This window comes from Pleurodeles waltl, chromosome 8 (assembly GCF_031143425.1).
Source record: "Pleurodeles waltl isolate 20211129_DDA chromosome 8, aPleWal1.hap1.20221129, whole genome shotgun sequence".
Lineage (NCBI taxonomy): Eukaryota > Metazoa > Chordata > Amphibia > Caudata > Salamandridae > Pleurodeles > Pleurodeles waltl.
In genome coordinates this window covers 120607022-120619876 of record NC_090447.1, presented here as the reverse complement: position 1 = coordinate 120619876, position 12855 = coordinate 120607022, and the positions used below count along the sequence as shown (strand labels likewise).

Genomic DNA, 12855 nt, shown 5'->3' with positions numbered 1-12855 from the left:
ATGTAAATAATGGATTCAGACAGGGAACCGATATATGCAGAATGTCTCAAATCTGCAATGCTTGTAAGTTTTCTAGATACACCATGCTCCATGACAAAGAGGGATTCATTTTGCCTGCCTTTTCTGAACTGCTTGGGCGACTCCTGACTATTTGGTAGCGTCCAATGATTACATCTTGCTGGACATCTGCGAAACAGGGGATTAACAGTCTATGTATGCCAATTTGAATAACCCAACAGATGAGGTATGAGCGGCAAAGGCATTTCCAGAGATGTGTATATTATTAACCACAGACTAGTTAAACTAATCTCAGGGGTAAGAGGGCAAAACAAGCATTGCAATGCCAACAGGTCTCGCATTCGTGAGAGAGCGCTATTAACGTTGTAAATGACAATGGGCCTGATTACAACTTTGGCGGAGGGGGTTAATCTGTCCCAAAGGTGACGATATCCCTCCCACTGAATTACGAGTTCTATAGGATATAATGGACTCGTAATACGCAGGCAGGATATCCCTCACATAAACAGAACTACAACAGTGCAAAAGTAGTTTCGTAGTGATCGTGTGTAGAATAATTGTACTCTTTTAAACCAAAAGAGAACCTTTGGAAAGTTTACAGTAAATTCGTTTTAGAGGTTACGTCAAGTTTATCAAACATCCTTTCTACACTATCATTACTAAGGTGGGTGCAGAACATGTCATGCATCACGAGTTGTGTCTGCCATGGAATCTGCTCACAATCGTACTCGCTGTTTTCCAATGGATGTATTTTGCGGCTTTTAGCACTCAAACTGAAGGCTGCTCTGGTGAAGAGCAACAAGGTGCTAGAGCAAGCCTTAAAAGGCGCAGGAATGTCTGAATGAGGACTTCATTTTTAGGTCTAGGGGCATGAGGGAGATTCTTGGCTGACACAGATCCTGTAATCTTTCTCCTATAGATTCTAAGAGACACCAGTGCAGATTCTGCTCGTGTACAACTCCCAATGCAACAGTTCCATCACCCTGCTGTAATCTGTAATGCGCTCCGCTGCCCGCCTGGATGCATCAGCGCTATAGAAATATTTTAAATAAAATAATACAAAAGATGTGGTAATCTTTGACACTCGGTATTACCTCCCGGTTTATTTATTTATGGGCATACATGGCGTAATTTATGTAGCACAACCCTAGTTATAAAATAACGTGCGGTATCGACGTCACCGTGTGTTTTTCTGCACATGTTTGACTGGAGGCTACCTCATGCCACTAAAAGCCCTGCACAGTATTTCTGTGACATGCGGGTGAAAAAGGCATCACTCTTATTTGATGCAAAAGCAAGGATGTGCAGGAATGGGGGTTCACTGTGCACTTTTGGCAGAATATAAAGTTAGATCACCCATGTAAATGGAGAGGCACGTGGATCCATCAAAATGAATATAAAGCTATTTAATCATTTATTGTCGCCATGGATATATCTGACCAAAGGGACCAAGCAGTGGGTGCGCATGGCCAAAAAACATTAAAGGCCTGTTGAGTAGCACATGGGCAGACGAAAGTCTCCCAATCTCCCTAAGATGTATGTAGTTTAGTTGGTTTAAAAAAGGTTCCTCCGCTTAAGACCTGTGTCTTAAATGTGAGGTTGTTGTTCTCGGCCCTCTAGCTTCAAGATTCCATTCTGTAGAAGCTGGCGCCGAAGCTGCCTTTCATCATCACATGCCCACAGGAAAGATAGCTGAAAAAATAAATTTTTCACTATCAAGAAGAGTCGGCCCGAGACCGGTGGTGCGGTGCGGAGTACCGCCTGGAACATAGGCGCTTGACGGGAGGTGGATGGGGAGAGAGGGGCGGGGGTTGGCAATTGCTCAGCAATTGCAAGTGTGGGCCTCAACGGAGGAAGATGGGCCAGCCTCAAGAAGAAAGAAAAAAAAAAAAAAGTGTGCCAAAAACGACATAAGTTAACAAAAGAGTACTGGCACATGTAACAGGGGCAGTGTCCGTGGGAGGGAACAGCACACCAAAAGGCAGGACAAATAGCAACAGTTCACCAATTAAAAGCAAGGAATTTAAAAGGCCACAGGAAGGAACAAATGAAAAGCAGTGGGCGTGGTAAAAGCTCGCAGAGGGGAATACAGCACGTCGAGAGACAGTGCATGTTTGCTGCCTAAGCACGACCTAAAAATCAAGTGTGCCCCTTATATTCCCAATAGCAAGTTTGCTACAAGAACAAACGGAATGAAAGAAAGTGCACAAAATGCTGAGTCAGGTAAGCTTAAGACGACTGAAAACTGTCATGTAAAGATTTGATGAGAACACGAACTTTCAAAGGGACATAAAAGGGTGCAAGAAGAAAAAGAGCATAAAGGCAAGTGGAGACAGTTCTAGAACTAAACAATATAAATACACAGTGAGGAAGCAACCAGACCAAATTAGGGTAGGGAGTGTATTGGATGGGAAGGAATATAGAGGAGTGCTAGAGAGGGGATAGGTCGTGAATTCATTTAATGATCGTACATAAAAAAAAACATTCCTGAAGGGAGAATGAAATTAGTAACCAGCGGAAAGATAGGAGGTGAGGGAAGAGTGAAGGCGCATAGCAGAAATAAAGTCCAACTATAGAGGGGCAAACAATAGGTAAATTAAGCTGTTAGCAGAATGGAACTATCGAAAGGACAGAAAAAGAGAATGAATAACACTTTTGGTGGCTTGATAGGTGATCAAGGGACAAATTTTGACGAAAGTTGTGGACCTGATAACAAAAAAGCTCACAAAGAGCACTGGTGTGCAAGAAGAAAGAGACTACAGTAAAAAAAACACCAAATTACTGGAAGGATGAGAGAGGGAAAGATGTTTTGGGGAGAAGAAAAACAAATGAGCCGAGAAGGGAAGAGGCAGGAATTTCAGTGTTAGAAATATTTAAGGGAAGTAGATAAGAAAAAAAGGCAGGATTTAATGACTGAAAGCCAGGAGGAGATGGTACTGTGGGCTGCATATGTGAAAGAGGAGAAAAAGATGGAGTGGGACATCTTTGGCATAAAGGTGAAACAAATGTCATCAATGCCTGTCAAGCTTGCTTGAAGCTCTTGCTGGTATCCCAGTACCAGCATCCACCCAGTCTGGCAACCCACGTCAACCTTGCTTGAAGCTGCAGTACTAGGATCTCCAGTACTATACAATGATCTGGCCGCTGCAGCTTAGGGCTTGCCGTTCGCTGACATATACCTTGAGATGGTCCTTGGGAATCCAGTTGTGCACTGTGAAAAGAATGGATCCTATGCATGCAGGCATCCGAGTCAAGTGATTGTCCTAAGGTCAGAAAGATCTGGGGGACGTCTAGGTAGTTACAACAGGAAAAGATGAAGGACTGGACCACTTTGGGAGAGAGCCAAGAGGAACGCTGAACCGCAGAGGGTGGATAGGAAAGCTCTTTGAGACCCCAGAAGGTTCAATGGGAGGCAAGGTGAAGAAAAAGAAAGTTGAAGAGAGACAATTCTGTCCAAGGCTCCATCCTCAGACCCCATTTAGGAGACGTGGTGTAGGAGGTTTGGATGCAGGTCCTTATGAAAGGCCACAGAGAAGTCCAGCAGGATAACTGCTGGATCACCATTCATGTCCCTGTGGCTTTTCAGAACATCCCAGAAAACAACAGCAGACAGTTCCATCACGTGACGCAGCAAGAATCCAAAAATGGGAGACGACAAGCGGGTAATTTGCCTCGAACTCTGCGAGAAGCAGGTTGACTCCTTTTAACTATCTTGACCAATAAAAGTGACAGGCTAGGTTGCCATCAGGGTCAACGCAGCCTTTCTCCTTTTTAAGTGGATAAAATGAGTGCCATTCTTAAGTACCAGGCTGATGACAACAAACCCTGCTAAGTAAGCCTTAGTTCATTAGACCGCCCTGATATGTACCTGACCCTGTACCCCGCTACCTAAACACAATTTGATTTTTACCACAGCTTTGGGTCAGTGGGACTGAGCTATGAACATACTATAAATAAAATGTAAACTTAAATTAATGTTTTTCAATTACTCAATAACAACCTTGCATGGGAATGCAAAAAATAAACAAGAAAGCAAATCAAGAGAAGTGCCAATTAAGGAGGTCGGCGTGACCACACTTCCTCTCCACAGTCACAGAGGCGCCCCGGCCTGCCACAAACACGCAGAGGGCTTCGTGTGCTTCCGGTATCGGACCCCGTGACACACGTGCACGTAAGAATCAATGGCAGCCGCGTCCGTGCGTCACCTCGGATCCTGTCAGAGTTATTGAGAAGTTCAGAATAGTCAAGGTGAGGCAGTTACTGCCGGCTCAGGCCTGAAGAAGGGTGATTCGGCACTGATATTTTGTAGCGGTTTTGGAAAATGCAAAAGAAAACTAAAATATTTAAATGCGGGTTACAGCGCTAAATTTTCAACCAGAAGTTGTGTGTAACTTTGTTTGCGATGGCGACCTTCAGTTGTTGCATTGTGTGGTCATCATAAAAAAAACTGGTTTCCAATTGGAGAAGGAATATTTCAGTTCACAAGGGTAATGAATGGACGGCTGGGAGTGTAAGTACCTAACCAAATGAATGGGGAGGTAGGCACCAACTAACGTATGAAGACCGAGAAAGGTCACCTAGTAAAAAGAAGGGAAACATTGTCAAATAATGTCAGAGGTCTCACTGGGGAAGAATAATTGGCAAAGCCAATGGGTCTCACCGGTGACCTATTGGCTATGGCAATGCTTTTTGTCAACAGCTTCAGTGAAAAGCGAAATGCTTTATGCCCAAGATCTGCAGCCGTGGTGCAAAAAAGTAAAAAAGTCATGATGCGCGGTGTGCTGACATATTCTGACATCGCATCATTCAGAAGCTGTGTGTATGGTTCACAAATCGTGCGCCTACTGACAGGTGTGGGTACCATTTTCTTACTTTTTATTTCTTTACCAATACAAGACGGGAGTACGTCACTTGGACTGGCGAATAAAAAAAAAACAAAAAAAACAGGAAAATGTACATGGACAAAGTTCTTAGGTTTCGCCTGCACGCACGTGCTTGCAAAATCTTTTGCTGTTTACTTTCTTCACTGCCATCTTCTTTCTTCTTCACTGCATGCCGTCTTCTGTCTTCTCTCTTCACTGCCATCTTCTTTCTTCCTCACTGCATGCCGTCTTCTTTCTTCTCTCTTCACTGCCGTCTTCTTTCTTCTTCACCGCGTGCTGCCTTTTTTCTTCACTGCCGTCTTCTTTCTTCTTCACTGCATGCCATCTTCTGTCTTTTCTTCACTGATGTCTTCTTTCTTCTTTACTGCACGCGGTCTTCCGTTTTTTTTACTGCTGTCTTTTTTCTTTATCACTGCATGCAGTCTTCTTTCTTCACCGCACGCCGTCTCTTTCTTCTTCACCGCATGCCGACTTCTGTCTTCTTTCTTCACTGCCGTCTTCTTTCTTCTTCACCGAATGCCGTCTTCTGTCTTCTCTCTTCACTGCTGTCTTCTTTCTTAACTGCCGTCTTCGTCACTGCATGCCGTCTTCTGTCTTCTTTGCCGTCTTCTTCCTTCACTGCCATCTTTCTTCTTTGCTGCATGTTATCATGCCAATAGGTTTGACCTTTGTTTCTTCTTTCTATCTAACTGCATTACAAATATATGTTTGTTTTAAATTTGATAAACCGTTAGTTGTTTATTTTGTTGTTTATTAACCCATTCGCTGCCAGGCCTTTCCCCCCACCTGTGCCAGGCTTTTTTTTGGCTATTTGGGGCAGTTCACGCTTAGGCCCTCATAACTTTTTGTCCACATAAGCTAGCCAAGCCAAATTTGCGTCCTTTTTTCCCCCAACATCCTAGGGATTCTAGAGGTACCCAGACTTTGTGGGTTCCCCAGAAGGAGGCCAAGAAATTAGCCAATACAGCGAAAATTTTGTTTTAAAAAAAAAAAAAAAAAATGGGAAAAAGGGGCTGCAGAAGAAGGCTTGTGTTTTCCCTGAAAATGGCATCAACAAAGGGTTTGCGGTGCTAAAATCACCAGCTTCCCAGAATAGGCAGACTTGAATCAGAAAACCCAATTTTTCAACACAAATTTGGCATTTTACTGGGACATACCCCATTTTTATGCTTTTTTGTGCTTTCAGCCTCCTTCCAGTCATTGACAGAAATGGGCGTGTAACCAATGCTGGATCCCAGAAACCTAAACATTTCTGAAAAGTACACAAAATTCTGAATTCAGCAAGGAGTAATTTGTGTAGATCCTACAAGGGTTTCCTACAGAAAATAACAACTGAAAAAAAAAATATATATATTGAGGTGAAAAAAACAGCAATTTTTCTCTACGTTTTACTCAAACTTTTTTCTGCAATGTCAGATTTTTGAAAGCACTATACCGTTACGTCTGCTGGACTCTTCTGGTTGCGGGGATATATAGGGCTTGTAGGTTCATTAAGAACCCTAGGTACCCAGAGCCAATAAATGAGCTGCACCCTGCAGTGCGTTTTCATTCTATACCGGGTATACAGCAATTCATTTGCTGAAATATAAAGAGTGAAAAATAGCTATCAAGAAAACCTTTGTATTTCCAAAATGGGCACAAGATAAGGTGTTGAGGAGCAGTGGTTATTTGCACATCTCTGAATTCCAGGGGGCCCAATACTAGCATGTGAATTACAGGGCATTTCTCAAATAGACGTCTTTTTTACACAAAAGACAAGGGGCAATAACACTTGTTTTGCTATTCTATGTTCCCCCAAGTCTCCCGATAAAAATGATACTTCACTTGTGTGGGTAGGCCTAGCGCCCGCGACAGGAAATGCCCCAAAACACAACGTGGACACATCACATTTTTTGACAGAAAACAGAGGTGTTTTTTGCAAAGTGCCTACCTGTAGATTTTGGCCTCTAGCTCAGTCGGCACCTAGGGAAACCTACAAACCTGTGCATTTTTGAAAACTAGAGACCTAAGGGAATCCAAGATGGGGTGACTTGTGGGGCTCTGACCAGGTTCTGGTACCCAGAATCGTTTGCAAACCTCAAAATTTGGCTAAAAAACACGTTTTCCTCACATTTCGGTGACAGAAAGTTCTGGAGTCTGTGAGGAGCCACAAATTTCCTTCCACCCAGCATTCCCCCAAGTCTCCCGATAAAAATGATACCTCACTTGTGTGGGTAGGCCTAGCCCCCACGAAATGAAATAGTCCAAAACACAACGTGGACACATCACATTTTTTCACAGAAAACAGAGGTGTTTTTTACAAAGTGCCTACCTGTGGATTTTGGCCTCTAGCTCAGCCGGCCCCAGGGGGGGCAGAAATGGCCTAAATTAATATGCCCCCCAAGCCCGCTGGGGAGTGACCCTTGCCTACGGGGTCGCTCCCCTTGCATGACATTGGCACAAAAAAAAAAAAAAAATCCCCGGTGCCTAGTTGTTTCTGCCCCCTTGGGGGCACACTGACCTAAAATCGGCCGATCTGCCCCCAAGGGGGGCAGAAATGGTCTACATACAATTTGCCCCCCAGGGGAGTGACCCTTGCCTAATGGGTTGCTCCCCATCTCTAAAAAAACAAACAAACAAAAAAAACACCTTTTTTTTTTGCCCTGGCGCCTAGAGGTTTCTGCCCCCCCTGGGGGCAGTTCGGCCTAATGACAATAGGCCGATCTGCCCCCGGGGGGGCAGAAATGACCTAAATATATTTGACCACCCCCCCAACCCACCCTGGGAGCGACCCTTGCCTACGGGGTCGCTCCCCTTGCGTGACATTGACAGCAGCGCCCACGAAGAAGGATAGCCCAAAACACAACGTGGACACATCACATTTTTTCACAGAAAACAGAGGTGTTTTTTACAAAGTGCCTACCTGTGGATTTTGGCCTCTAGCTCAGCCGGCCCCAGGGGGGGGGGCAGAAATGGCCTAAATTAATATGCCCCCCCACCCCCTTGGGGAGTGACCCTTGCCTACGGGGTCGCTCCCCTTGCGTGACATTGGCGCAAAAAATCCCCGGTGCCTAGTGGTTTCTGCCCCCTTGGGGGGCAGAAATGGTCTAAATACAATATGCCCCCCAGGGGAGCGACCCTTGCCTAATGGGTCGCTCCCCTTCTCTAAAAAAAAAAAAAAAACACAAAACCCCCCCCCCCCAAAAAAAAGCGCCCTGTCGCATAGAGGTTTCTGCCCCCCCGGGGGCAGATCGGCCTAATAACAATAGGCAGATCTGCCCCCGGGGGTGGGGGGCAGAAATGGCCTAAAATAAATTTGCCTCCCTCCATCCCCACCCCGGGAGCGACCCTTGCCTACGGGGTCGCTCCCCTGCGTGACATTGGCGCACAAAAAAAAATCCCCGGTGCCTAGTGGTTTCTTGGGGGCAGATTGACCTAAAATCGGCCGATCTGCCCCCAAGGGGGGCAGAAATGGCCTATATATAATTTGCCCCCTAGGGGAGGGACCCTTGCCTAAAGGGGTCGCTCCCCACCTGTAAAAAACAAAAAACAAAAAAATTACCCCTGGTGCCTAGGGGTTTCTGCCCCCAGAGGGGCCAGAAAAGGCCTTCCAAAAAAATGCCCCCCCCGGGAGCGACCCTTGCCCAAGGTTTGCGACCGGGGGGGGTGGGTGGGGAGCCCATGCCCATGAGGTGATCTCGTCCAAGGCACCCGGGAACCAGTGCCTTGGACAAGATCACCTTGTGCAAGACACTGTAGGGGTTAAGTCAACATACACCACAACATAAACAACTATTAACAGTTTATCGAATTTAAAACAAACATTATTATAACATTTTTCCAATATTCTGGAATCCAGTTAGAAAGAAAAAACAATGGTGAAACCTACTGGCTTTGCCAATACTTGTCTAAAAGTGGAGTGATTTGTTGTACAGTAGGAAATGGGAGCTGCTTGGCCCTCCCTCCCAAAAAAACTAAACATTTTTTTCATGACCACGAGGGATGTAGGAGCTACTAAGTAGAGGCTGGGAAGAAAATAACAGAGTGGGCAGAAAGAGCAAAGGATAGAAGAGGAAGAACAATTAAACAAGTATTTGCAATGCAGTAGGTCCCGCACTTACTGGAGTCGGAGCTATTGTAATTGTAAACGCATAACTGGATTTTTCTTGCCACATTAATTGATCAACCCTGCTGCATATTTTGGTATTTTCTGCCACATACTTCTAGTGGTCCTGCATATAACTAAAGGGCTTGTAGGCCTACTGGAATATTTGCTTTAAACAAGGTCCTTAAAACACAAACTACTCCCAGGTGCAAAACATATTTACGTGACAGTTGGTACAGGCGACAATGCCCGCAGGGCACTGAATAAACAGCTATACTCCATGAATGCGTGCTTATGGGATCACTGCCCTTTACTGCAGTCTTGGGAGTCGAACAAAAGGCCCATGGTTTTTCACTCAATTGAGGAGAGCCATCTCACATAATATTCATGATCCTCAGTTAGTCTTGAACTGAAATATAAGTTATAAAATATTGACCATTGACAGCATAGTCAACTGTAAGCCCTCCGAGGTTAGTTTTATAAATACAAACCCACACACAGCTCAAGTTTCACAGACTCAAACGTGTGTAGTTCATCTAGTCAGGCTTCTACTTTGTATTCGCATCTTATATCACATTATAAGAATAAAACTACAGGTCCCAGAATGCAAAGCAGAAACGTAAACAAAATGAGCAAATCAAACTAGGGAGCTGAACAACTCTTCGAATACTATTTAAATGGCTGGTTTCCAGCTTCACTTTTAAAAAATAAAAAACTACAAGTTCTAGAATGTAAAGCCGAAACAAACCAAGTAAGCGAATCACATTTTGAACTAGGAAGCTGGACAACTCTACGAATACTACTCCAAGGACTGGCTTCCAACTTTACGATATTACAGTTGAAATGCCCTCTTGAATAGTAGTGTCTCAAAGTAAGAACACGGCAAAGCCAGGATTTCAGCACCTTACCTTTTCATCAGAGACTGCAGCTACAGCTCATGCGCTGGGGTTGGATACCTGCACAGGGTTTGGAAGCGGCTGCAATGCACACATTTCAAAGGTATTAAGAAGTTCAGTAAAGTTGTAATATTGCGCTCAAACAGATAACTCATTATTCCTGGAGGACAAAAATCATCTTCAAAGCAGGATATAGCTTTAAAATGCTATGTAGTAACACGGCTGCGGCATATAAATGTTAAAGCACTAAATACTGAGGCAACAACATTTTAAAGCTATAACGGGCCTATATATTCCATGTCCAGCTACTCCCAGACCCTTCAGCTCACTGTTACAGCTGTTTAATTTTTCCATTTGTGACTTTTTTCTGTTTAGAACGCATTTAATGTAAAAAAGTCAAATAAGTGGTGATTAATGTTCTTTCTGGAGAGAGAACATACTTTCCTCTAGAGGAAGTTTGGAGTCATCATCAGGTAGCACAGAGTGTTAATGTGCTTGCTGGAAAGAACGTGTGCTGGGCACATCACAAAGTGCATATAATGTAAAAATGTCAAATTAACTCTGCTGATGCAGGTTCTTTCTGGAGAGAGAACATACTTTTGTCTAGTGGAAGCTTGGCGTTATAAGGTAGCACAGAGGGTTAATGTGCCTGCTGCAATGAACATGTACTAGCCAAATCACAAAGTGCATATAATGTAAAAAATGTCAAAATAACTATGGCGATTAATGTTCTTTCTGGAGAAGGAACGTACTTTTGTCTAGTGGAAGCTTGGAGTCATCATAAGGTAATGCAGAGGGTTAATGTGAATGCTGCAAAGAACGTGTACTAAGCACATCAGAGTGCATACAATGTAAAAATGTCAAAATAGCTCTGGCAATTATTGTTCTTTCTGGAGAGAGAACAGCTTTGTATTTTCGCCTCTGGGTCAAATCTAGACTATGAAGTCATTCGATGTTTCTGCTATGTGTCCTGGTGATCCTTTGTTTTGTCCACGCTCCCTACCCCCTGCTTCTGAAACCACAGAGACCTCATTTCCCACACTGGACACAGTGACACCCACCTACAGCTTGCCTGGGCATGATGGGTGAAGGTGCTTTCAACACATCTCAGGACCTGAAAAGGAATTGCTTTCCGATGTGTTTCGAAGAGCTAACCCTAATAAAAAACAAAGACATAAATATTTACCATGAATTATCCGAGAAGGTAATCCGGTAACCTACAGATCATGCAAATAAAAGCAAAAATGAAATGACTCATATTAGTTATCAGTATAAACGAGTTTGCGCTGTGAGCACCATGGCGGCCATGGAGCACGGACAAAAGAAACAAGTAGATCGTCCATGGTGAAGTATATCAGCAATCATGCAACTATCCCTGTAACAGGGTTGGTGTCCAAGGCAGTAACCAAAACGCCCCAAGGTGGGACAAACGTAAAGCATTTACCAATTACATCAAGTGATTTTTGTGTGTGGGCGTGGTTAAAAGCCCACAATACTTACAACAGGTCAAAGCACTTGCGCACACAACCTAAAAATATATAAAAGCCAAGGAAGGGGAAACAAATGAGACGGGGAGAAACATGGAGCTCTCGGGGAGGAGGGTGCAGGGCTTTGGTGGACAGGAAGCAGCACACACAAAAAGAGATCTTAAAAAAACATGCACTCTCATGGAGTGCTTAAAGAAAAAAGTAGTTCCATAAATGTTGGCAGCGGAAGGATAAAAGCCAGACAAATAAAAGAAGGGTAAAGAGTAAATGCTGCAAGGGACGGGACAAAAACAAAAAAAAGAGAAAGGCAAGCCTTGGAATAAAAAGCAAGTGAATGAGAATGACAAAAAACTCACTAAGTGTAAACAATGGGTGGCCTTTAAGCCCGCAATACATTTTTGGAATGGTCCCCAAGAGGCTTTTTCCTGCAGACATCGAAGAGCAGTCTGGTAGGCAGACCTAAAAACTACAAAGAATTCATAAGTGGAATATGTACATTAAATATCTATGTATCATCTACCTGGCACTCAGGACTCATTTATGTAGAAGTTAGCTTGGGGCAAAAATCCATGTAGGGCTTAAGAGGAGCAAGGAAAAATGTATTTAATATCTCTGCAGTTTTTCTGTAGCGCGGACAAAGTCAGACGTGATATCAGCTCTCTTTATTAGCTGCAAATGCAATTAGAGAATAAAATGTTGTAATGCACCATTATAGAAAGACACAAGATACTTTCATGGGAAAACAATGCTAGTATACCGTGTTGCACATAGATACGAATTACCTACATGAGACTACAATGTTATAACAAACTATTACACGCAGGCACCAACTCATTTCGTGGTAATAAGTTTTATGATACAGTATTATGTCAAAGAAGATTTGAGCTAAGATTGAAGAAAACAAGAACTACGAAATCAGTGCCATGCTCCTGTCTTAACTGAAACAATGGAAGCAGGCAAAACTCCTTCCACCATTTTGTCTTCTACACCCTGACAATCTGTAGGGTGTAAGAAAAGTATTATCCAAGTTGCAAGGAGGGGTGAGGGCAGCATGGCAGTAGGAGCAGTGGCGTAGCGTGGGTTGTCAGCACCCAGGGCAAGGCAAGTAATTTGCGCCCCCTAACCCGGGGCAAGGCAAGTAATTTGCGCCCCCTAACCCGTGGATTTAGTCTCTTCCAAGATGTTGCGCCCGGTGCGGCCGGCCCCCCCTGCACCCCCCACGCTACGCCACTGAGTAGGAGGCAGGCCCATTCGCTCATGGACTGTCAGGACAGCAACCAATCAAGCGTTTTGTGTCTCCTCCTCGCACGTGCAGGGTGGCGGTGGTAGGGCCTGACGCACGACCTGACGACGGCTCATCTAAGTGGTGCTCATCTACTTTGGAAGTTCGAGGGGGGCATGACGCATGAACCCCAGCTCAAATTCTTGGCTTCCTCTAGAATATAAGGAAGTGGGAGAATCTCTGCCTTTTAAAGCGTTTTCACTAA

At 44.2% G+C, this 12855-nt stretch overlaps 1 protein-coding gene across 6 annotated transcripts in view; it reads right to left on the bottom strand.

Moving 5' to 3' along the window:
• The window catches only part of TSKU (tsukushi, small leucine rich proteoglycan), a 74491-nt gene that overhangs the window by 15825 nt on the left and 45811 nt on the right, over positions 1–12855 (bottom strand). Inside the window, exons 2-4 of one of the 6 annotated variants that reach the window (XR_011194843.1) lie at positions 11889–12037; positions 10943–11037; positions 9912–9962 (exon numbers count right to left, since the gene is read on the bottom strand). The exons of 3 other annotated variants lie outside the window; for them this stretch is intronic. Coding sequence is in view for 1 of the 3 variants with exons in the window: in XM_069203902.1 (XP_069060003.1) it covers positions 10943–10961 (19 nt within the window). In the remaining 2 variants the exon portion in view is untranslated. Of the gene's footprint in view, positions 1–9893; positions 9963–10942; positions 11038–11888; positions 12038–12855 lie in introns of those variants that run through there. 2 more of the 6 variants (XM_069203902.1, XM_069203904.1) reach the window with 2 other exon arrangements.